The 20,634-nt window shown below is 51.6% G+C and overlaps 3 protein-coding genes across 5 annotated transcripts in view; all 3 read right to left on the bottom strand.

The window, feature by feature from the left end:
* Positions 1 to 26: 26 nt before the first annotated feature.
* Positions 27 to 4,756, bottom strand: VSIG2 (V-set and immunoglobulin domain containing 2). 2 transcript variants are annotated; one of them, XM_012752516.2, is made up of 7 exons: positions 4,559 to 4,744; positions 3,909 to 4,072; positions 3,162 to 3,369; positions 2,201 to 2,359; positions 1,135 to 1,254; positions 872 to 1,016; positions 27 to 221 (listed from the first exon to the last, which is right to left on the bottom strand). In XM_012752516.2, exons 1-7 carry the CDS (start codon positions 4,617 to 4,619, stop codon positions 89 to 91), a joined length of 990 nt encoding a protein of 329 aa, XP_012607970.1. In that variant the 5' UTR covers positions 4,620 to 4,744; the 3' UTR covers positions 27 to 88. The 2 variants fall into 2 exon arrangements, with proteins under 2 accessions (XP_012607970.1, XP_012607971.1); XM_012752517.3 differs by lacking the exon at positions 872 to 1,016 and having other exon boundaries at positions 4,559 to 4,756.
* Positions 4,757 to 5,663: 907 nt separating this feature from the next.
* On the bottom strand, positions 5,664 to 14,108 carry ESAM (endothelial cell adhesion molecule). The gene is made up of 7 exons (XM_012752515.3): positions 13,871 to 14,108; positions 10,173 to 10,357; positions 8,879 to 9,083; positions 8,525 to 8,680; positions 7,153 to 7,275; positions 6,734 to 6,860; positions 5,664 to 6,487 (listed from the first exon to the last, which is right to left on the bottom strand). The coding sequence occupies exons 1-7, from the start codon at positions 13,938 to 13,940 to the stop codon at positions 6,178 to 6,180; spliced, it is 1,176 nt and encodes a 391-aa protein (XP_012607969.1). The 5' UTR covers positions 13,941 to 14,108; the 3' UTR covers positions 5,664 to 6,177.
* A 1,108-nt stretch (positions 14,109 to 15,216) lies between these two features.
* Positions 15,217 to 20,634, bottom strand: part of MSANTD2 (Myb/SANT DNA binding domain containing 2) — a 35,568-nt gene continuing 30,150 nt past the window's right edge. For both annotated transcript variants that reach the window (XM_012752509.3, XM_012752508.3), the window contains exon 4: positions 15,217 to 19,569. In XM_012752509.3, the coding sequence (XP_012607963.2) occupies positions 18,717 to 19,569 (853 nt within the window). In that variant the 3' untranslated portion in view covers positions 15,217 to 18,716. The remainder of the gene's footprint in view (positions 19,570 to 20,634) is intronic.

Genomic DNA, 20,634 nt, shown 5'->3' on the forward strand with positions numbered 1-20,634 from the left:
TCGCCATACTAGCAGGAAGAAGTCAATATGGTACCCAAAGACTTTAATTATTGACATCCTCCTTCACCGCCCTCAGGTTCAGGAGAATTCAGACAACCACAGGGAGCTTGGACTTCGTGGTCGTCACAGTGCTGGCAGACGGGGGCCTCTCCAGGAGCCCGAGGCTAGAATCACCCCTCTCCGAAGTTTGCTCAGAAATTCCTGGGGCAGTGGCATCCTCCCTGATGGATATAGAGAAATTCTTAGTGAATGTTAAAAGCATCCTTTGGAGGGTGGCCATCGTCTAACCTGGGGACTTTTAAATTTTACTATGCATAAGAATCATCTGTGGAACTTTGGTTAAAATGAAGATTCCAAGCCTCATCAGCCCCCAAACACACACACACACCACTCTAGGAAGGATAGGAAATGGCCTGAATCTGAATTCAAGTTTTGGACCCGGACTAGCAGCTACAGTAGATGGAAGAGGCAGTTTCCCCCCTCCTTTCCTGATTGCCTCACACAGAACTAAACTAGCCAAATGCTCAGGACAAAGCAGCTACCTCTCACCACTATTTCCAGGTGGTTAGTATATATGAAAATGCCTTAAAAGAAGAAAAGTAAACTTTTTTAAGTATGAAGAGGGGCGGGGCAGTCCTGCAAACTGAGCTGTCTCTGTACCAGCTTGTGAACCAACCCCCCCCACCCTGTACACCTTGCTCACACACGCAAATACATATTTATACTGCTGTCACCACCAAGTCCCAGGCCTGAGCAGCAGCCCCCTACCCCAAAATGCATTTTACAGTGTCAGAGTTTGAGGGCTGCAGGCACCCACTTAACCAAAGCCCTTTCCTCCCTCTCTGCACCACCCCCAAGACCTCCTGCTCACCGAAGGTCACTACCCCCATAGGTCTCTTTGGGCTTCTTCTTCCTGTCTTTCTGGAACCTGATCAGGCAGAAGGCAGCAACTGACAGCAACAGCACACCCAGGAGCACCCCAATCAGAGCCCCAGCCACTCGGCCTTTGGAGGGATCTAAAGAGACACAGACCCCCTCAGAGTTGCAGACCTCCCTTGGCCCATCCTCAGACAGCTTCATGCAGCCCTCCCCAGCCCAAGCCTGCCAGTCTGGCATCTGCCCAGCATCCCCTACCAGTCACAGAGAGGGTCAGCTCACAGGATGCACTGCCCATCTGGTTGGCGGCCACACAGCGGTAGGTGCCCGAAGAGGTCAGGGAGAGATTCGTGAGAATGAGCTGGCCAGACACCTCATCTAGAGGATGAAGAGGAAGTGTTCCGCCACTCATTCAACTCACAGTGAGCACCTACTATGCAGAAAGCACATTTCACTTCATCCTTACAATTCTGTCAGAAAGGGACTAATCTCATTTTATTGGTGGGGAAACTTGTTCAGAGAAAGGAAGTAATTTGTCCGAGGTGACCAGAGAGGAATTCCAAAGCCACTGCAACTTGTGTTCTTTCTACCCTATATAGCTGCCTGCTGAGGGGTCTGTGTGCACACAGAGGGCTTAGAAACAGGCAGTGGAATTGCGGTGGGGTGCTTACTGAGTAATGTCAGGCTTCTGGTTGGGGGTAAAAGGTTTGATTGCTAGAAACTGCATCCTGTGGGGTTGCTTTAAGCTGACCCAAATGCTTTTCTCAGCTGCTTGCCTTTGCTTGAGAAGACAGAGCACACACCAGGAGGCTGAGGGTGAGGGTGTGTGTCTGGATTGATAAAGGAGTTTGCTAGGACTGGGAGGAGACAGAGTAGCTGGAGCCAGCAAGAGAAACCTGAGTAGCTAAGGCTCTTAGGTATGTGGTTCCTCCAAAGAAATTGGCTGAAAGATTCAAGCCAGTCCAGGTTCTCTGCCTCAGTTTCCTCTTTTGGAAGTTTGGAAGTGATTCATGACCCTTAAGAAATGTAAAAGAAGTCTCCCCAAAGCAGACAAGTGGGAATTATCAGAATGCTCCCTGCTCTCCACTCTCTTCCAGGATATCAGGGTATATTTAGCTTGAAAAATGCCCCTAGGGTCACCCAGCTACAGACTGTGTAGGAAGCAGACAGGAGGGAACAATACAGAAAGCCAAGGAAGAGTCAGGGAAAGGTCCAGCGGTGTGCCCCATACTCCTAGTCATGGGACTAGTCATGTGGGTGTGGAGGCTCAGACCAGATTTGCTCAGATCCCAAGTCCCCTCTTCCCGATGCCCTGGGCCCTTACCTTGAACCATGCTGCCAGGAGAGGGTGTGGGAGAAGATCCAAGGTGCACCCAGTTGTACACTGGCTTGGGAGCTCCCTGAGAGGAGTGGCATCTCAGTGCAGCCGAGCCACCCACAGAGGTTTGCCCACTCTGACTGCATAAGGGGTTACTGGGAGGCACTGCAAAAACCACAGAAAGTACCTCAGCATTCTTCCAACCCCGCCCCCATTAAACACTAGACTTCCTGCTTCAATACCCCCTACCAAATAGTGTCCACACACCACTGCATCCTGAGGAAGGGATTTCCACTATTGGAAATTCTGATTGTTAGAAAATTCTTCCTTATGGTGAGCCAAAATCTGTGTTAATGCAATATCCACCCACTGCATCCAGTTCCTGCCCTCTGGCCCTGAAAGGAGAAATGAAAATTTCTCCTCTATGTGGCAGTCCTTCATCTGTTTGAATACAGCAGACATACACCACATGCTAGGTCATGTCTTTTCCATTAAACATCCCCAGACTATTTAATAGTTTCTTCTAGTTGTTCATCTCTGAACAGGCTCTGATTTGGGGTAAGATGGAAGCTCTGAATACAAAGTTGGTGTTCAGTGACAGGGGCCCTTGTTCCTTTAATGGCCACTCCCCTTTTCTGCCACTGACCTTGGGAATAGAATCTAGCTACCCGTGGGAGGTTCCCTCACCAGGGAGCTGGTGGGGGCATGACTCAGATCCCCACACATGGGAAAGGCTTTCTCTCTCACACCCTTTGTTACTAGGCCCTGAGGGAGGAGATTCTGTCTGTGGAGGGTGGAGTCAGAGTAGGACCATCTAGATTAGAAGAGTTGGGAAGGGGATATCTTCCCCTGGGGTCCGCAGTGCAGCTGTGTGCTCAGGCTGAAAATGAGGACATGGGGAGATTTAGTAGGGCCAGTACAAGCTTTCAGGTACGTGGGTGGCTGACGGGTCCCCAGCCTGCCTTACCCAGCACAGTAAAGTTGATTAGCCCTAACCCATTGGTGTAGAAATCTGGTGGGTTATTAACATGGCAGAGGTAGGTTCCAGTGTCTGAGGGGTGGACATCAGCCAGTTTCAGGGTGGCCACCCCTCCCGTGGGTGGGTTGTGAAGCAGGCTGGCCCGCTTTGCCTTAGAACCAGTTGGATACAGATGGCCATTGGTGAAGTACAGGATCTGGAGAGAGGTAGAAAACACACATATGTGCCTTTTCCTGCTTGGCATCAACTCTACAATCCTTCCTCATAAAAGTGAGAATAAGAGGCTCCTCACTTACATCAGCCAGGGAGGCTGATACTCTAGCTAGAACCACAAAGGTCTATCTGTCCCCAAACACCAGCCCCTTCCAGGTGCTAGATGAACTAGATTCATTGCTTTCAGTTAAGCATGGCTCTCTCTACTCAGGGTAGGGGGGATTCAGGCAAATAGTCCTAGAAGAGGCAGCATATTGTCCTAATATTAACTACAATGCCTTATCGTCGATGAGTTTATTAACTGAAACTAGGACTGCACTAACATAGGTGAGTTGGATATAGGAGCTACGGGAGAGGAAGGGATGATGTAGGGTCAAGCAGACTGCAGCCCTGAGAAGACCTAGGAAAAGCCCACTTACCTTTCTACCCAAGCATCCTGATGCCCAGACGCACCCTCCCGACCCCACCTGGGCTCCTGCCTCTCCCTGCCAACCCCACTCGACACAGTTGCTCTCAGCTCACAGGATGGGATGCAGAGATAGGCTCCCCAGGCTGCACAAAGCTCCACTCCAGGGCGAAGCTGTCTCCCACCGAAGTGCTGTAGCTGCAGGCCAGCTCGGCAGTCTTGCCCACGGGCGTGCTCAGCGGCTCCGAGGGTACCTTCACCTCCACGGCTAGCCCTGGGGCTGGAGACCCAAATCCCGTGATCTGGAGGGTCCGACCCACACCTGGGTGATTACACTGGAAGCCATGGCTGCCCCCCACCCCCAGAGCGCAACCCCTCCCCTCAACCCAGTCCCTCCCGTCCCTCCCGTCCTGAAACCTGAAGTTTCGGTAGGGAGAGGCCCACAGCCTGGCCGGGTTTTTGTGGGTAAAAGGGCCGAGACTGGGCCAGGTAGGAGGGTGTGTTCAGCAGAGAAAGGAAAACAATGGTCCTGCGGTGGTTAAGCCCTCTGCCACCGAGAGGATGAACTCGCCTGCCGGCTTGCCTACCTCTCCCCTCCGCCCTCCCGGCCTCGACGACGACGGTTCCCCCCTCCCGGACCCCCCCCCAGAGGACGCCCCAGCCCCTGCTCCCGCCCAGACGGAGCAGGCCCAGGCCCGAGGAGAGGAGGAGCCAGGCAAGCCAGGCCTCGGCCCCCCAGCTTTCCCCGAGGTCCCGCCCTCCTCACCACTTAGGCGCAGGAATCCCAGCAGGGCCCCGCAGACAAAAGGTCCAGGGAGCTTGGCCATGGTCCCCCTTCCCGGGTGTCTGGGAGGGACGGGAGCGCCCCAAGGGCAGCCGCCTTGGTGCCGGGCAGGAACAAGACTGACTATCTCAGAGCAAACAAGGGGAGAGGCTGGCACCCTCGGGTAAAAAACACGCTCCTCCCTCCTCAAGGCCCAATTCTGGAATCACTCTAGCTCTGCTCCCTTCTTCCTTCCTCTTCCCACCAACCTCTGAAGCTGCCAGGCCCTGGGAAAAGGGCTGGCCTTGGGGTGGACACCCTGAGGGGAAGGGCTCAGAATAGGACTTCTGAAGGGACAGTGAGACTTTTGAGGAAGAGGGAGGCATTCTGATCCCCCCCAGAGCCGGCAAATGACATCCCCACCCAAAGGCCTGACACAGGGAGCATGTGCCCCGGCCACAGACCATTTCTGTCCCCTTAGGGTTCTTATTCCTTCCCAAACCCTCTTCTCACCACTTGCTGAGGTAGGAGTCTCCATGGAAACTACAACAGCCCCCATTCGCAGAGCCACTCCATTTTATGGGCAGAGAAACTGGCACCTAGAGGAGACCCCAGCCTTGGTAGGAAAGTGCATCGCAGAATTCAGACATGGACCTGCACCACATCCTATGCCCAGCTCTCCCTCACAACACAGGGTCTCAGTTCCGCATGGGCAAGCACGAGGGTTTGTCAGGATTCAGTGGTTTGGGAGAAAGGACCACAAGTCAGCTTCCTCTCCCCTGTCCCAGAAGAGGAAGCAGGAGCCCCAAGCCTGGAGCACAGAAAGAAAGTGCCACAATCCCATCCCATTGCTGGTCAGAGCAGGTTAGGGTATCCTCACCTCAGGCTCTTTGTGCCTCCTCTTCTCCACAGGACAACAAATGACTCTTCTAGAGCTATGGGAGGGGGCCGCTCTAGGAAACTCTAGAAGAGCCATCTGGAGCTGGTAAGCTCTGAGGCTATGTGGAGAAGCACTCCTGGGTACAAAGCCTGGGTAGGGATCTACTTTGCATCATCCTGAAGCTCAACTTCTGAAATTCTGAGTTTGAAAAAGCAATTTGATTCTTACTCCATACAAACACAATGTATCTTTATTGAAATTGGCAAAATAAAAACAAAAAACATACATTTCAAGTTAGTTTAAAAGATATCTTCCCTATTCCCTGCCCCAACAAAACCCAACCAAGCCAGCAGGACAGGTTATATCAATGCAGGGAGCGGGAGCGGGAACAAAGCACAGTGTTAGACAGGGGTGATGTACAGATCAAGGAGGCTTGGGGGACCCAGTGACTAGCAGTCTCTGCCAGGGCCCTTGGTGGGCAGCCAATCTCAGCAGCACTCAGCTGGCTTCACAGGGAGGAGAAGGGGTGGGTAGAGGCTCCTCACAATCCCAGGTCTCTTCTTCTACCTCCTGGACATTTGTGTCTTACTGAGACTCAGTTTTCTCATAGTAAAGAGAGGTGGGGGCAGAGGACTAAAGGTCTGGAGTGTGGCTACCCTCCCAAGACTTAGGCCTCTGTGCTAGGGGTGACCCCTACGGGAAGGAGAGACACCAGATGGTTCATCAAAGAGTGACAGGGCCATCACACCAGAGACCCAGCCTGACTCTGGGCAGGCACCATCACGGGCACAGCACCCATGCGGCTCAGGGCGGAGGAAGAAACCCCCCCAGGGCTGGGGGATGTTGGCTTGGGGTGGGCCCCATCTGTTCTGGGCAGTCTTGATGAGGGCAGGGCCTGGCTGGAGATACTGGGTGTGGGGGTCAGGGCACCAGGCCTGGAAGGGGGAGGCCGGAGGGCTCGTGCTGAGGTGACAGAGGAAAGGGTCCCATTCTTGGAGATTGTGTCTGAGCCCTTGGGCCAGGGCAGGGTCCGAGGAGCAATGGCATCCTCCCTAGTAATCAAAGAAGTAATAAGAGGTCAGAAGTGGGAGGGGGAAGGAGGTGAGAGTTCACACACTTTGTTCTATTCCCCATCTCCCCCCATACTTCAACCCTCCTCCCCCTCTCCCTTAAAATCTGCCCATAGAAGTGTTTCAGCTACTGCTCACCTTTCCATTAGATGAGAGCTGCCTGAAATCCCAGGCTCTGTGAGGGGAGCTAGGAGATCCCCAAATACAGCAGAGACCAGGGACACTTACTTGATATCATTGGCTGGCTCCTCCAGGCTCTTGCCCCAGCGTTGGTACAAGAGGACCAGCCCTGCCAGCAGCCCCAAACCAATCAGGATGCCCACAACAGCTCCAGCTACCACCGCAGCCCTAGGCCCTAGAAAATGCTGGGAATTAGAGGGGGACACTGAGCTGTTCCCTACCCCTCTCCAATCCCACTGTCCTCACTGCCACCATACGCATTCTGTCTTTTTCCATGTTAAGAAGAGGGGATGGCTGTCAAACAGAAAATGGCCAGTCACTGATCAAACATTTGTACAAATATTTCACCAGAGCAAGCTCCCTGTCTTGTTATAAGGGGAGGCCTCATCAGACAGGCTTTATCCCCTCTTGTGACCCACCTCACCCCCACTGACCGTTCTCCTTAACCACACTTACCCCTCACTGACCTGTGCTCACTTCCAGTGTCACATTGCACCGGGCACTGCCCACCATATTGTGGACCTTGCAGACATAGACTCCAGACATGGAAGTGGAAAGGTTGGTGAGCCTTAGAGACCCACGGGTGGCATCTGTGGACACAATTTAGCCATCAGTCCAGAGAATCTCTTTCCCATTAAAAACAAAAACAAAAAACTCTTCCCCTCCTCTCCTTCCTCTAGAATGTTCCCTCTGACTCTCTTGGAGTCACAGATTGTCTATTCCCTGATGGAGGGGAAGGTGTGACAGCCAGCATGCTGGACTCAGCTCAGTACCCCTCTCCATCAGTACCCCTCTCCATTTCCACTCCCCAAGGGCCCTAACTGATATCTGAAAAAGGAAGCTAAAGGGGAAGTGACATACAGAAAAACCAAAGTACTCTTTTTGCTTCTTATATTCATCACACTGAAAGGCAGTAAGAGAGAGAAAGAACATTAGGCTAGGAACTAGAAAACCTAGGTTCCAGAATAGGCTCTGTGACTTTAAGCAAGTTATTTCATATACCTGCGTCTCCAATTCTTCATCTGTATAATGGGGACAATATAATTTACCCTCCTGTAGAAAGGTTATATGGACTAATCACTATAACAGTTAACATTTATTGTCTACCTACTCCACATCAAAGACTGCTCTAAGTTCTTTACCTGTACCAACTTACCAAAATTTCACAATGAACCTATGAGGAAATAAGTACTATTTAAAAAAATAAAATTGCTTCTTTATAAATGAAGCTAGAAGAAATGCAAAGTATAAAAAGAGCAAAATGAAAATCCATATTCCTACCACCTAGATCCCACAGTTGCTAACATTTTGCCATATTTATTTGATTTCTCTCTCTTACTGAGACATTTTAAAGTAAATACTTAAGCAGAAATCTCCAAAAAATAAGTATGCTGTCCCACATAACCACAATACCATTGCCACACCTAAGAAATTAATGATAATTATCTAAAATCATCTAATACTCCATATTAAAAATGTTTCAATTGTCCCTAGAAATGTTGTTCAAACCACATTGGTGTGTTCAAACAGGTGTGTGTAAAAATCCCTATTTCACAAATGCAGGAATGGAGGCACAGGATCACAAAGCCAGGGGACGGAAGAGCTGGAATTTGAACAGAGACACTTGCTCCAGAGCCTCTTTACTCACAGCATACAGCACTGGAATGGACCCAGCACCATGCCTGCCCCTGGTGGGCCATCTTTCTCCCTCCTCCTCCCCTTCCCAGTACTTTCCAACATTGCCTCCCCTTTTCACCCTAGTTTCTGCGGCACCTCAGTAACTCCTAGGTACTTTCCCCTCCCCAGCCACAGTCCAGCTGTTTCCAGAAGTGCTCTCACCTAAAGCTGGTGCAAAGAAAACCTGGGGGGACGGGGGTGGCCGCTCCCACTGGTATTGGGCAGCAGGTTTACTCCTTGGAGACTGGCAGCTCAGGGTCACGTTGGTCCCCACACGGGGCACGCCCAGGAGACGGCAAGATGGAGGAGCTGGAGGAACTGGGCAAGGGGACACAGATGAAACTCCACACCTGAGGGACCCACAGATCCTTCTCCTCCCATATCCTCATACCCTTGTGTCACTCCATTTGCCCCTCCCCCAACCCTTTCACTCAGCCATTTGGGAGGGACAGCTGCCACACCTCCCAGTGGGGTTGGGTGTTGGAAGGGACCCAGAAGTGTGTGCTTCTCACTCACCCAGCACATTGAGTTCTAAAGTTTTGACGCCAGAGTCCCTAACCACGTCTTGGCTGTCCAGCACATTCACGGAACAGCTGTAGGAGCCCGTGTCTGTCTCCCGAAGGCCCTGCAGGTGCAGGGACACATTCCAGGAGGGCTTGGGGTAGAGCAGGGATACTCTCGGATTTTTTGACGTCGTGTTCCCACTGAAGTCGGACAACACCTGGTGTGGGCATAACACCTCCCCGTTATTACTACACGTGTGCACTGTGCCCACAGGCTCAGCCAGTCGCCCTCCCCCAAATTGTCATTCTTCGAATACCTCTCATCTACACCCATCCTTCTGATCTGTACCAGCTCCCCATCCACCCCTGTCTTCCCAGCCACCCTCTCCCTGCCCCTGGGTCCTCTTCACCAGAGCAGTTCAGTTCAAAATCCCTTATGTGTTATTTCTTCCTCTCTCACTCCAGATGTTTAGAAAGGTGGCTAATGGGTGAAGGAGGGATAATGTAAATAGGCAGTATGGATGAAACAAACTTAGATTGCAGGGGCAGATCCAGGTTTCGTAGGGCCTGAAACTTATACAATTGGGGGGGGGCGGGGGATGCAGCATCTTCAGGAAAAAGAAGATTAAAAATATCTTAAAAAAAAAAAAAATCAAATGACCTGCTTGAACACATTCTCCAGGACCTTGGAAGGAGCCCATGCAAGTGAGGGGCTCTGAAAACTGTTCCCTTTGCTTCTTTGTAAATCCTCCTCTGAGTAGGTCCGGTGAGGAGGACAGGTGGGAGGTATGGACAGGAGGACAGGTGGGCTGCCCCTCGCCTCTCAAGGTGGCATAAAGGGGCAGGGAGCAGATGACAATCATTTGGGTAGAGAAATGGCCTATGACATGACAGTGTCCAAAGCAGAGAATGTGAAAACAGGAACATGCTCAGCTTTTAAGAGTTGTGTTACTTAGGAAGATGTACTTCAGAAGTAAAAAAAAAAAAAAAAAAAAGAGTTGTGTTACTGGCCCTAAGCCTGACCCCTTTCCTTAAGCCCCGCCCCTCCCCCACTCCCTATAACTAAGCAAAATGCCTTTCAGCTTGTGCGGTGTTTTGTGTGCTGGATTTCTAGGGAAAGTGGGGCGAAGGAAAATTCTTTTGGGGAAGCCTCCAATATCAGAACAAAAACTAAACCGGTAAGGACACTTGCTTATCCCTGAAACTCCTTCCTGGGCCCCCATTCCCTGGCCACCCCTCCCGCCTTCCTTCCCTAAGCCTACCGCTGGGCGAAATTTGCCACCGGCCGGGATGCTTTCCTCTCTCACCTGGATCTGTTCCTTCCCTTCCTGTTTGAAGAGCCAGATCAGGAACACCTTCCACCGCTGGACCGAAGACTCCTCCCCTTGCAGGGTGTACCACACCGGGAGCACCACTTCTGCTCCCTCTACCGCCTGCAACCTGGCGAGGCCGGCCGGCACGTGCAGCTCCAGCTGGGCCCGCGAGGGGGACGCTGGAGGCAAGAGCGCGGAGGCGTGAGCGCGGAGGGCTGGCTCCCGGCTCGGCGCTGTCGCTCACCCCGTCCCACGCGGCTGGAGGAGGGGGTCGCGAAAAAGTCGCGTGAACGGGAAATAACCTCGTGGTGTCCCGCGGCCGGAGGCCTTGAGCAGTGCCCAGGGCCCGCTGACCCAGTGTCCTGCTTTCAATTTCATTAGAGCTTATTCTCTCCACCTCCAACCCCTGGGTTTGTAGCGCGGATAGGCCACATTTATATGCATTTATTCGTATCCAGAGGCGCAGATTTCTGAGCGCCAAGAAGAGGGGGCCGATTTCCAGCCAGGAGGAGAAGATCTCAGGAGGAAGGACAGATCTACTTTTCTACACCCCACGTAGCCCACTTGCCTCCCCAGTTTCTCCGGGCGAGGGCCAAGGAAGAGTAGCGACGCTGGTCCGGACAACCGGGTTTCCTGGCTCCAGCGTTCTCACGGGCGGAGGGGGTTGGGAGGCTGCCGAGTTACCGATTAACGCCGCGGCTCCTTCTGAACTCCCAGAGCAGGAGAGAGAGGAGCGGCCCAGCGCCCAAGCGCCCAGCGGCTGCGGTGGTCCCCGGCCTCCCCGCTCAGTCCCAATGCGCCGGGCTTCCCTGGGAAAGCGGACCCAGAAAGCACCCCAGAACCTTTTGAGGTCCGGGCGATCTGGGCGGATCCTCTCGGGTCGCAGGGAATTACAGGCAGGGCGAACTACGATCTCCGGACAAGCACAAAGCTTCCCCGCGTGTCCCGGGTGCAGGAGGCGGACTGGAGTGCCGGTTTCAGGAAGGGGCCTATGGTTTGCACCGTGGCGTCCAGGCAGGCTCCCGTTTTGCCTTTCGGAGAGGCAAAGGAGCGGCTGCGTGCCAAGCCCTCTGGAGAATGGCATTGGGCTTGTACTCGGCCAGGCCTGAGGACGCTGGCCGCCCTACTCCCGGGCCCTGGTCTTTTCGGGCCTCGGCATTCCGCACCCGAGTACACAAGACGCCACCTCCGCGTGGCGAGCAGGCGGCCAACCCGCGGGCAGAGGCCGCGGACAGGCCCGCTCTCGGCCTTCGCCTTCGCGGCGCCGGCTTGCAGGCCTCTAAGGGCCGGGCCGATCCGGCCAGGATGCGCGCCACCCCCACCGCTTCCCCGCGGCGTGTCTTTACAGAACCCCCACCCCGATTCCTTGGCCTTCGCAGCACCCCCTTCCCATTTCCTGGCAGGTTCCCGCGGGCTGGGCAGGAAACTTGTACCCGGTGATAAGGCAGAACACAATGAAGGGGGGGCCGCTAGACCGGAGGCTCTGCGGGCGAAAACAACTCCAGCCTCAAGGAGCTCGACGCCCCCTGGGGACCCGGTCCGTGGGCCACTGGGCCGAGGCAGGGCCGGGAGCCCGCAGACGGTGCGGGCTCTCTCCTAGCCTTTCCGCAGCGCACACCAAGCGCTCAGAAACCGTTCCCGCCCGGAAACTGCCTGCGTCCCGGGAGGGGCGCGAGTTTCCTTCGCACAGACTGTCCCAGCGACCTCCCCCATTTGTAACTGCACGTTGCAAAAGGTAGAGGGGGGTTACAATAGATAGTAATGGACACACTGGGGGCTGGACAAATGCTCCCTGTCCTAGCCCGCAGTCAGAAACTAGGAGCAGAAAAGGGCCCTCTGTCCTGGGTGCCCCCCCCAACTGGTCGGCCCTTTTGGCCCCCAGGGGTTCACGGTGCCTCTGGGAGAGAAAGGATTTTGGCTGGGCCTGAGTGAAGGTCACAGGGGCAGCCCAAGAAGGGACCTTTCCAGCTCACGGCACTCGGAGACCAGAGTGAGGGAGCAGGCAAGGGCCAAAGGAGAGCGAAATGGGCCCGCTCCCCAGGGCTACTATTTTTAGTCTCCCTCTTTCTCTGAGAAACTCCCCCCGCGGGCTTCTCACGCCCCAGGGGCAGCAGCGCTGAGCCGCGGAGGAGCGCGCGGAGCAGGAGGCCTCGCCCGGAGCCCGGAGAGCGGAGCCGGTGCCTGCCCGACGCGCCACCGCCGTCCTGAGCGCCACTTAACCCTTAAGTGGCCGGCAGGAGCTGGGAAACCCCCTGGCGCCCGGTAGAGCCTTTGAGTCCTGGAGCCTTCGGTGTGGCAAACTGAGGCTCAGAACTGGCATAGAAAAAGGGGGCGCTGCAGATGAGCTGCAGGTTATGTCCAGGATGCCCGGGAAACAAACTTGGATTTTCCTCCCTTACTTCAGAGACTTCCCCTCCCACAGAAGGAAAAGAGGAGCTGAGGTTAAAGTTGGGAGAGCCAGGCTGAGAAGTTGAGGGATCATGGGTCAGGCCCACCAAGCCTAGAGAAGCCGGAAGTCGTTAGGTGTGGCTGGTGGGGGTGGGGGGGTGTGCTGCTCTTGAGACCCACTTTGTCTGGGGACTCCTTCATGCCCCAACACGCTTGGGATGCAGACCAGGCTAAAGGGGCACGGGCAGGACCTAGCATCTCCATCTCAGTCCCTGTCATTGTAACTGAGTTTCACTCTACATCCTTTCAGGCCTTACTTGCCTGGCGTCCTCCATCCTGACGGAAATGAGCTAAAGTGGATATCCCAAACCCCCCCATTTCCCCCTATTCCAGATCCTTGAAGGAGGATGGCAAGAAAACCTGGGAGGCAGCAAGTGGAACAGCTTCTATGGGCTTAGTTCCTGCTGGGTCCTTTTCTCCCCAGATGCAACATTGAGCACCCCCAGCTCCAGCTGAAGCTAGGGCCCCTGGTGGCCTTCAACACTCCCAAGCACTTGCTCCAAGTTGGTTCCCTTCCTCTCTGACCCTTTGCCACCCTTCTCCCTATTTTCCTTGTCCCTTAGGCTCTGGGAACCAATGGGGTAGTGGACCTGGGGGGGGGATGGTGGTGTCATAGTTATCCTCAGGGCATTTGAACCCCTCCCCCATTTCCTGTGTCCCAAATGACCTCACGGTCACCCTTTTGGGACACCTCCCTTGATTTCCAGGGCAGGAAGCAGGAAGAGGGGGCAAGAGGGAGGATCTGGGCCGGGGAACACACGAAGTGCCTTTGTCAAACCTGAAGACCAGGGTGTTCTCTTGGGGATTCATCAGCTTGTGTGGGGGGTGGGGGGACGAGGGGGGGCTTGGGTTAAGTCCTTAAGCTCTTTAGCCAGTGTCTCATCTAGCGGCTCAGCTCATCTGGCTCTGCTGAGTGGGGGGTGGGGAGTGGGAGGTGAGGAATGGCTCGGACAACTCACCCCAAAGGTCTTTCAGGCGATGCCCTTACCCACCTCCCACACACGCCACTATTCACACACAGACACTGCACCCAAACTGGGACCTGTCCCCGCCAAAGCGCGGAGAAAGGTCAGCACTGGCCAGTGGTGCCCTGGGGTGCGGTTGCGGGGTAAGAGAGGAGAACAAGAGTCTGAGGCAGGAGTCATGTGGGACCCAGTTCCCCATCAGTGCCCAAAGTCCTCGCTGAGGCCTGGCTCACCCCATCCCACATCCCAAGCCCCCTCCCAGTCCCGGGTTTTACTCACCGAGCGTACTCAGCCCCAGAAACAAAAGCCGCAGCAAGTGGGTCGCCGGGGGCCCGGGCAGGGAAATCATGGCCCTCCCTGGCCCCGACGGAGTCTGGGGTACCAACTCAGGGACACACCGGGCCGACAGGTGCCAACGCTGCGCGACGGGCCGTAGCGGGCGCGGGAGTCAAGCCACTAACACCACGGGCGGCTCCAGCCCAAGTCTGTGCTCGCGCGTGCCGGTGGTGGGGTGGGGACCGACGGCGACAGGGGGGCGGGGCATTCGAGGGGGTGGAGAGGTCGCCGTCCTCCCGGGCGGGGTGCGCGGGTGGCCTGCCGCGGGGGGGCGCTCCTAGCGTCCGACGGCCGGATCCCGCGTCCCCACCAGGTCAGAACTCAGGGTGGGGCTGGGTCAGTCTTGATGTCCCCACGAGCCAGCCCGGGGTCAAGGGGGAATGAGGAGGGTCCTGAAGAACTATCATTCTCGCCGTACCCTCCCCTTCCGCCGGGGTTGGATAGGAAGGATGACTAGGAAAGGAGGGAAGTTTGGGGACTCTCCGAAGTCTGGGAGCCACCCGCACCCCCGACACCCTAAACGCCTTGGGGCTCTGGCTCCAATAACCGGCTCCAACTTGGAGGCTCCGCGTCTTCGACCTAACCAGGGAGGCCTCCCTGGAGGAGGAAGAGGAAGCAGCGTCTTCCCGAGGCTCCCGGGACTCCGCAGCGTGTGGAGGAAGAGGCCAGAGCGTCGCCCGTGCCGGCCCCATTCTGCTGCCCAGAATCAACCGCTTTCCCGGAGCCAGGGCCGGGCTCGGCCCCCGGGCCGGGCGGGCAGGGTCAGCGCCGCGCCCGCCGCCGCGCACCTGGCGCGCCCGCCGCCCTGGGCCGCTGGGGGTCCCGGCGGCGCCGGCCGGTCGGCGCGGGCGTCTTCGCCTTGGGCCGGGAAGAGAAGGCCTCCCTGAACAGCCCACCCTAGGTGATTACCCTGCTCTTGTGCCTCATACCCCAAGCAGGCAGGATTGGCGCAAGGTAGGAGCTCGGCGGGAAACTGAGGCAACACTAGTTCCGTTCCCAGCTCCTCACCCCCAACATGAACAGCTCTCAGGCCTTTTGCTGACCGAGGAGGAGGGGGCGGCTGCGGGAAGGTAGGACAGAGTCCTCTGTTTCTTCTTTATTCCCCGAATCTTTAGTGCCTCCCATCGCTGCAGTGAAAGGCTCAGGCTCGCTCTGATCCTTTAATTCCCGAAACTAGATCTTGTTCGCCGTGAATTTAATTTAACCGCCCTCCCCCCGCCGCCCCGCCGCCCCGCCGCTGCCATTGGGTCACAGGCCCTTATGCGCCCTCTGGCGGCCGCGGCTCCCTTACCGCAGGGCACGCACCTGTTCTCCGTCCAGTAGCCAAGAAAAGATGCTTCAAACATCCGGGCAGAGCTCAAGCACCGAGCAAAGGTCACCAAAGGTCACCGAGGGCAGAAAGCATAACGAATCCCTGGCGCTGCCCGCTGTAGGGGCAGAGCTGTCTGAGAAGAAGAGCAGCCAGGCCTGCTGGATTCCATTTACTCCACCCAGTTCTCTGCTATTTTAACACCGAGTATGGGCCTTGTGCACACACTGCACAGGTCTTTTCCCACACAGTGCCCCATAGGCCCTCTCGGGTGCTTCTTCCTAGTGTGACTTGCCTGGCTTCTCTTCAAATACCTGCCATGCAGTGACTCTGAGACATGCCTATGCAAACACTAGCTTGCTCATGCAAACCCTGGAATCTCATACTTGGCAACTCGGTAGCGGAAGTGGCAAAGGCAACAGGAATAGATAACTGCCAGTCTCACACCCTTACTCAGGGAGCTACGAACTTGGAATTGTCAAGTAGATTGCGTGGAGGGGCAGGGGGCTTTTGCTTTGGTTTTCCTATTCTATCACACTCAAATTTTTCTTGGCTTTAGTCTACATTGCAAACCACCTCTTGTAAACACCGCTTCTTTGTTTTCAGACAGACCAGTTAAGTCACTCAAATAACTCCTCTCAAGAAAGGCAGTATAGAGTCTTTTGGCTCTAACGCAGGAACACCAAAGCATCTAACCACGCAAGCTGTGCTCATCCTTATCAAGAGGTACGTAAGGTATAGCCTCAACATTCATTCCCCGTAGCTAACTTTTCCTTCAGAATTCAGATTCCAAATAACTTGCCTCATGGGAAGTAAAGCTGCAACTAAGGATTTGTAGGCAGTGAATGTCTCCATGTGACACAGGCGCAATCTCGTCAGGACTTTTTCACCCCCCAAAATTTTCCTGTCTCCTTTTCCAACCACTTCTTTCTTCTGACCCTAAGACAGTCAAGTAGTAGGAGTTAGCAGGGCAGCTCGATTATTTTCTGAAAGCTTTCACCAACATGCATTTTAGGGTGGACATTGCTCTCCACCCTGGTGGATAATGAAAATGTTAGCATAGATGATCTGTGTGTGACATGGGAACTGCTTACATAAACATGCATGCAAGAGCTAAGTTCCTAGTTTCATATGTTAGAGACTTGCAGATCATTACCATTTCTTCCGATTACACCTCATCTTATATCTCCAAAGTACTTCCTAATAATTATTCTTACATTTGAATATAGTGTCTCTGTCCCCCTTGAATCAGTTATAAGGCTTCATTAAGGTCTAAAGAGTCCATTTTTTGTTGTAGCAATGCTCACAGTTATCTGACAACCTACTGTCTTCTTTTCTAGACTGTTTTAGCCAGAGACTTTCTCTGCAAGCCTCTGATTCCCAGTGCTCAGCTTTGTCCTCTTTTCCCCTTACCCCTACCCATCCCAAGCCAAATGGTGAAAACACATACTGGATCCAGTCTTTGCCATCTTCCCCATGCCACTCATAGTGGTCCAGCAATGGCCCATTCTCATAATGTTAGGTGAGTCTAAGACATCCTCACTAAATGTTCCCCAAATGTTCTGCCCAAGCTAAGCAACTAACACCGACAAAAGATGGGATGCAGAAAAAATGCATGAAGCACAATCTTAGTTTGGGGACTGGTCAGTGGCAAGGTTTTAGGGACTCCATGTAGTACTCCTGGTAATAATTCTTTTTCCTACAGCACTAAGCACTGAATACTAATGAGATTAATGAGATTATAGGTACAAGATGGTCAATGGGGCCTCAGCCTTTAAGGACCATAATTCCAAGTTCCAAAGAAGAGCAAACTCATGAGAATTTCCTAAGGCCTCTGTCTGCATAACAGGTGCTATATTCAAATACTCTCAGGATATTTACTCTCCCTGAACTAGCACCCATTTTTAGCAGCTCACATCAGAAAATAGCCAACTCCACAAACCCAGACTCAAATAATATAAATAAAAGCCATCCCATTAAAGATCTCTAATTGTTAGAAAAATAAATAAGCATCAACCAACCAAGAGGTTTCAGAATGAGAAAATCATTGATTTGAGACTATTCAGGTTGCAGAAAAAGAACATTTTTTTTTTTTTGTAAATATGCAACTTTATCTTTGGTAGTATATTAAAAAATGGGGAGAATGACAGCTCTTACCTGGATTTACAGCCCATTTAAAGCAGAGTACCTGAGAGATGCTGGGGAATCATTAAAGATAACCAGTCTAACCAGTTCCTGCCATGAGACTAAAGTGATCCTTGACTACTCTATTAGTAAGCTATTCTTAGCCAAGAGTACTAACCTCTAAGTGGAGTGGTGGTTGACCCATTAGAAATCTCTGAAAGATCTAAATATGATAGTTACTTTCCTAAGGGACTGATACTTTCCAATCTCCTCTTCTATGGATCACTTTCTAAAAATCTTTTTTAGATGTTTCTATTAGATCCTCACTTTCCTTTTTCAGAGGCAGCAAGATGACATCAGTGTTCTATTTGTGTTCCTTGAGAGAGTTGCTCCTGAATACTGAGTGTAAGAGATGAGGAATGAGTCTCTTACAAATTCATGCACTTAGGGTCAAAAGGATTATCCTAGTCATTTTTAAAAAAGAAATACAAAATGAGATGTCCAATGGCCTTTGGTACTCTGACAAGAAATGATGACATTGGTCAATGGGGTATAGAAAGTGCATGAAAGTAAGAGATCCTGCTCTGTTTGTTCTGTTCACTCTTAGCAGTAAAGTCAGAGCATACTACCCACTGCCAGTGTGGCCACATTCTGCTACAAAAAGCTCAACTAGTACGCCAAGAGGCCAGGAATTACTTTAATTTTTTTTTAAAAAAAGTTTAAACGGCAACACAACCGTAAAGTTGGTACATCACAGAAACAAAGGTCTTTGCAGGCAACACTGATTGGAAATAGCAAAACACTTGGTCGGTGAAAAAAATGAAACTCTAAATTATATACAATAGTAGCTAAAGGTGATATTGAAAAACAGTCTTATTTACTGTGACTCAGGATTTAACTTGCCATTATCTATTGCTTATTTATTCAGGGTTGTAAATATTACTTATATAGAGACATAGAGATGTGTAAAAATGAAACATTGTGAAAAAAATACAATTTTTCAATTTCATATGAAACTCAAAGTATAAGTTTTGTCCAATATGGAATGTACCTACAATTTGTTTATATTAGGGCTTTAAAATCCATTTAAAAATTGTTTTTTGTCTTTAAAAAAGAAATAGCTGACCCACCATGTAAGTTTGCTATATATCTTGCTTGCTCAAAATGAGCATGCTCAGGTGAGGTCTGTTTTCTCTGCCCAAGTCTACTATGATTTCTTAAAAGTTGTACTGGCCCGATCGTGGAAAAGTTTCCATGAAGAGTCTGATGGCAGCATCTGGATGAGGAACAGTCTGGGTAATGGGAAGCCGTAGAGAAGAAGGAGGTAAGAGCCAAAATCCTTATGAAGGATGACATTCAGTTGTTAAATTTTAAGGGGTATCCAATGGCTTTTTCCAGGCACTCAACCAAAGAGCCAGCAGAAAGAAAATCCCTCTCTACTTCTACAAATTTGATATAGATGGATTTGGGGGAAACTCCGGGATCCACAATACAGTTCTGAGACAAAAACCCATTAATACCAACCCAATCTTTGTTGAAGGTTTTGGTATTTGCTTGAAAATGTAAAAATAAGCATTGCTGCAGAGTCCTGACCTCAGCGATCCCGAGGTAGCAATAGGTAATTCGGGTGGGTTCCATTTCCACCTGTAACGAGGCTTGTGCTGAAAGGGTTTCCAGGTCAACACAGCCCTCTTTTCCTGCATCCGAGGAACGTCGCTCCGTGTGGGGTGAGAGGGGCCTCTCAATACATTCTTCATAGCCAATGGCATAAAGGCCTGGGCTTTTAGGAATGCCTCCAGGCAATAAATATTGAACAACGTTCCCACCAGTTGGTTTGGAGTGGGCAATGGGTATCCAGTCAATTTCCATGTGCAGCTCCAAGCACCTAGCTTCACTAATAGTGATCTCTAAAAATTTGTAGTAAACATTTTTCCAGTTCATTTTCTGTACTCGGGTCATAATGATCCGCCCCTCAGGCTTCTCAGAGTTGAAGTATTCCCGAAGTCGCTTGCCAAGGGGCACCTGGGAGCTGATCTCAGCATAATGGTAACGAATATCCTCTTTCCAACGAGTGTTATAACCAATTCCAAAAATGGCCAGTTTATTAGAAAGATGGAGCCTTGAAAAGTCTGTCCAGCTCTGAAACAGTTCCCATTTCAACTGTACCGATTCCAAAATCTGTACAATATTCTGCATGATGTCTCTCTTCCTAGAAAGAGAAATAAAAGTTAAATTCTTCACGTGTCCAGAACAGCACTGTCAAATGGAACTTTCTGTGACGATGGAAATGTTCTGTATCTGTGCTGTCCGATACGGTAGGCACCATAACTTAAAAAGTGGCTAATGTGAGTGAGGTATTAAATTTTAAATTATATTTTATTTAAAATTACATTTAAATAGCCACATATGACTAGTGGCTACTGTATCAGACAGTGCAGGTCTAGATAATCATAGTATTCAAGTATGAGAAACATTCACCCTTAGGGAGTGTCTAGGAATTAATGATAAACTGCTTTGTATTACTTCTGTAGCCTTGCTGTATCATATTTAATCAATATTAGTACCTAAGCTTCTAGGATTTCAGAAATCCAAGGATCATAAAATTTTTAAGTGGCTATTAGAATGCCTATGACGGCCTTCAGACCTAACTACCAAAATAAGATGAGGAGTGCTGTATTCAGAAAAGCATCTGATGTTACTTAAAAAATTAACATCTTAGCCGGGCGATGTGGCTCACGCCTGTAATCCTAGCACTCTGGGAGGTCCAGGCGGGCGGATTGCTCGAGGTCAGGAGTTCGGAAACCAGCCTGAGCAAGAGTGAGACCCCCGTCTCTACTATAAATAGAAAGAAATTAATTGGCCAACTAATATATATAGAAAAAATTAGCTGGGCATGGTGGCGCATGCCTGTAGTCCCAGCTACTCGGGAGGCTGAGGCAGAAGGATTGCCCGAGCCCAGGAGTTTGAGGTTGCTGTGAGCTAGGCTGATGCCACGGCACTCACTCTAGCCTGGGCAACAAAGCGAGACTCTGTCTCAAAAAAAAAAAAAAAAAAAAAAAAAAATTAACATCTTAATTTCTAACCTAGAAATTCAGAAAGTTCAATAATTTTGGCCCATACATGAATGTGGTAGGAAAATATACAACTGATTATGACTAATGACCTGATATAAAAATAAAATGACATTTTCTGTATGTCTGAAATTAATTACTACTCCCAAATTTAAAAGAACTGTCAGGTTAGCACAAAATTAAGATCTGAGAATTCAGATGGA

The sequence above is a fragment of the Microcebus murinus genome, chromosome 4 (assembly GCF_040939455.1).
Source record: "Microcebus murinus isolate Inina chromosome 4, M.murinus_Inina_mat1.0, whole genome shotgun sequence".
NCBI classification, from domain to species: Eukaryota; Metazoa; Chordata; class Mammalia; order Primates; family Cheirogaleidae; genus Microcebus; species Microcebus murinus.